General features: G+C 42.1%; 1 protein-coding gene across 1 annotated transcript in view; it reads right to left on the bottom strand.

The window, feature by feature from the left end:
* Nucleotides 1-3,632, bottom strand: part of KDM3A (lysine demethylase 3A) — a 32,962-nt gene extending 29,330 nt beyond the window's left edge. The window contains exons 1-2 of the mRNA XM_009289391.1: nucleotides 3,462-3,632; nucleotides 579-734 (exon numbers count right to left, since the gene is read on the bottom strand). Of these exons, the coding sequence (XP_009287666.1) occupies nucleotides 579-734; nucleotides 3,462-3,632 (327 nt within the window). The remainder of the gene's footprint in view (nucleotides 1-578; nucleotides 735-3,461) is intronic.
* Between the last annotated feature and the right edge of the window lie 149 nt (nucleotides 3,633-3,781).

Genomic DNA, 3,781 nt, shown 5'->3' with positions numbered 1-3,781 from the left:
TAGCCAGCCATGCATGGCATTTACAGAAAGCTTAGTTCTCTGGCTTGTACTGTGTAGCTCAGGTTTTTATATGCACAAAATCCAAATCTCACAAATAATCTGTGCCAGGCAGCCATCACATAAGAGTCACTCAAATTATTTTTGTCTCAGATCAAGAATCACTGAAGAATTAACAGTACTTGAGGCAGAGTAAAACAAGAATTTAAGATAAAAATACAGGCTATCCTTAGAAACCTATTATTTACCCTTTTTCTCTCTATTCTTAACCGCAATTTTGTGGAAGAAGGAAGAAACATGAGACTAGAGGGAGAAGAAATGAACATTGTACAGAACAGTGGTTTGGGAGGGAAGCAAAGTCATAAAAATACATTCCTGTATCTCCAGGCACAACATACCAACTTCAAATGCTTACAAGCTCTGCCTAGCTCTAGCTGTATAAAGAGATTTAGTCCCCCTTCAGATTACACCCAAGAGTACACTAGTGAAGCTGTACTCGAGAAGTTCACACTTGTAACAACACTGTCCTTGGAAAATGGAACTGGAGAACCAAAGTGAGTTAGGCCAAGCGGTATACTTGCCATTGCAGGCCACTGGACAGGAGACATAGAATTGCCTTGAGATTTTCGTTCAGCCAGTACCAGCTTTTGCTCCACCAAGAATGCTTTCATTTTATGGCTGTAGACCTCTATCCATCTTCTTTTTTCCCATGACTCATCATCAAATTCTACACAAATCTACAGAAAGGAAACAAAGTGAAGGAGTGACTAACAATAAAATTCAGACACATACCACATGAAAAAGGATAAACACACACTAATTTCCTCAGAAAAAACCCCAACCATTAAAAGTGCTTATAATGCAAAGGTGATCATTGCCCTTCTGTCACACAATCAAGCAATCACTAAAGCATCCCAGGCTGACCTAGTATTTTATAAGTGATAGTCAACGTTAACTGGTTTGTCATCATTACTGTCGCATAAAACATTAATATTCCTATTTAAATCTACAACTCAAAAAGTCCTCTGCTGCTCAAGGGCAGTTAAATGTGTTAACTCTGCCACTAGTGTTTATAATCAGGGAAAAACACAGCAAAAAAACCCCCAAAACTTTAAAGGACTGTATAAAGTAGCGGCACAAGCATTTTCCACAAACTCTAAACTAGAGTACTTGAATAAACAAGCTGCTTTTCCAGAAGTATTTTAAGAATAAGAGTCCCAAAGAATAACTTTAGTTAATTTATTGGAAGCACAAATGACAGTACGCCAGTAAAGGTAACCAAATTATATAATGTGAAGAAGGCCATTTGCTGCCTGCTTTTAACTGGTATTTATCTTTACAAATCTCTGAAGTACCTATACAAACTTTTCAAGAGGAAAGCAGTTGTCACTTCATGGCAAATCATGGTGGCTTGACCAAGTTCTTTGGGATGGCAAAGAAGGTGGCTTGACCAAGTTCTTTGGGATGGCATTACCCTTCTTTCATAGGCAACAGAGGGAGATCAACGAAGGATTGGGAAAGACCACAAATACAACTCTGCCTGCATACAGGAATTGGAATGTCTTGGTAGAGAACACCACTCTCGGAAAAATCACTCCCTCTTCCCATAAAAGACAACAATCCAGTCTAAATACATCAAACTAATTTACCCTAACAGCAGAGAAACCTCAGTTGAGTGTATCTTAGAAACTTTCCCTTGTGTTTAGCTTCTCTAAGGGGAAAGGCAAGTAAAAGCATGCACACAAAACAGCATTACCACAGACAGGAGTCGTAAAACTAATGGGTGCAGCAATAAATTTAGTCATTTTGAAGTTCATGGAAACAATGAAAGAGATAAGCAAATAACACAAGTACCAGAACCAGAATGGCTTGTTTTGTTTATAGTATCAACAGTGTACAAACAGGAAAATACAGTTGAGAAAATACTTTAAAAAGTAGTTGACAGTCCTTCTATTCTGTAGCTTGCTCCTGACGCTATACAAGATTAAATATTTCTACTCCTTTAGAGACCTTTTTTTCCCCTCCAATCCATTACTATTTTGAGTCTAACTATACGTGACTCTTCCAAATCCATTACTATTTTGAGTCTAACTATACATTACTCTTCCAGAGCTGTGAGAGAGGAAAGGAGATGGCATGTGTTTTGGTACAAAAGCCCTCTATGCCTGGATTGTCTACTTTCAACGTCTTTAGCACTTTCACTGGAGAATGCATTAAGTCAATCGCTTCTGGCAGAACCATAACCAGTTACAAGGCTCACAGTAAAGTCCCCAACAGCAGCTGCTCCTTCTCCTTTTAAGTCCCAGAGAAAGTCCTTAAGAAGAGCTTTCTGCAGCAGCAACATCCTCCTCCTCGCTCCAAGTACGGCATGGGCACAGCCCCGCCGGCCAAACATGGAGAAAGCTCCACCCCTGCCGCAGATGCACAACAAGCAGCTCGGCCTCTAACAACTCGGGACTCTTCGTAACAAAGTTTACACTTTCAACACTTTCAAAAAAAGAGTTAGAAACATGTACAATTTCTTCTTCTTTGACAAGGAGGAGGTGCTTCTTCAGTTAATCAGAGGTCACGAAGTTCTTCCCGTTAAAAGAAAAAAAGGCAAGGAAAAAGTTGTAATTGAAAGATGGTACTGTTCTTGCTGTCATAGAACAGCCTGCCACCAAAGTCCCTTGCAGAAACAAATAAGAGGACCACATAACAAGATGGGGTTACTATAATGGAGTTTTGTCCTTAGTGAGTACTTTGTATGCGATAGTAATTGCCCAGACATGGCTGAATAGTTTTACTGACTACAGTTGCCAAATAGCCCTCTAAGAGCTTCACAGTCAAACTGTGAAAGTCGCTTAACTACCACCCAAAATACATAGTTAAGCTTGCAATAATTGATTGCATGTTTAAAAATCCCGTTGGTAATCATTATTAAGAAGTGGCCACCACGCAAGTGTCATCCGAGAAACCTCCAACGCCATACGTGAATTTGGTACGTCTTTTAAGATAGTAGAAGTACTTGTTCACTACCAGCTACTTCAAAGAGCAAGAAAGAAAAGTCACCAATCCCATCAACAGAGGAGTGTTTCCGTTTCATAAGTAACTGCAATCTCTGGAAAAAAAAAATCGTTTACAACTGACAAGGTCTTAAATTACATTTAGGAAATATGCAGAAATAAAACCTAGGCACAGCGGGTGCAATAAAAACCTCAAGTTTCTAAAATGCTGGTGGAAGAAAGCACATTTATTAGTTTGAGGTAGCTTCCGGCATTAGCACAAACACGCTGGTGGCTTTAACCAGAGGTGCACATGTTTTCAAGCATGTTAAGCAGGCAAGTTGACCAAGACGACCTCTCTCCCCCAACAACAGCGCATATATGTATACACACACCCACACGCATGCACGCACAGGAAGTTTCCAGGTCACAGGGTAAGCACCCTCGCTTTAGAAGGTCTCTTTGAAAGTTCCCGGTTACCTTCAGGTCTTGTTTGGATATGTCCGTGTGGGAAACCGCTCGGATCCTGCCGGACTTCCAGGGCCATTCCGAGATGCGACTGGTATCCCACGACCTGTCGTCTTCCTCCGACAGGCTGAGGAACCTCTTCCCCACGAGCAGCGACCAGCTCCCCTCGAGCCTCAGCACCATTTTAACTCATCGGGAGGCCTCCGGGGAGGAAACCGGCGGAAGGAGAGAAAAAAAGAAAAGAACCAACGCGTCGGTCAGCCGGCAGGCCGCGATCCAAGCCCCGCCGGCAGGCTCGCCCCCCCCCCCCCCTCCCCCCCCCGGCGCCGCGG

This window comes from Aptenodytes forsteri, unplaced genomic scaffold, assembly GCF_000699145.1.
Source record: "Aptenodytes forsteri isolate BGI_AS27 unplaced genomic scaffold, ASM69914v1 Scaffold141, whole genome shotgun sequence".
NCBI lineage: Eukaryota > Metazoa > Chordata > Aves > Sphenisciformes > Spheniscidae > Aptenodytes > Aptenodytes forsteri.
Note: the sequence above shows the minus strand (reverse complement) of the source record. Positions and strands in the feature narration are given on the sequence as shown.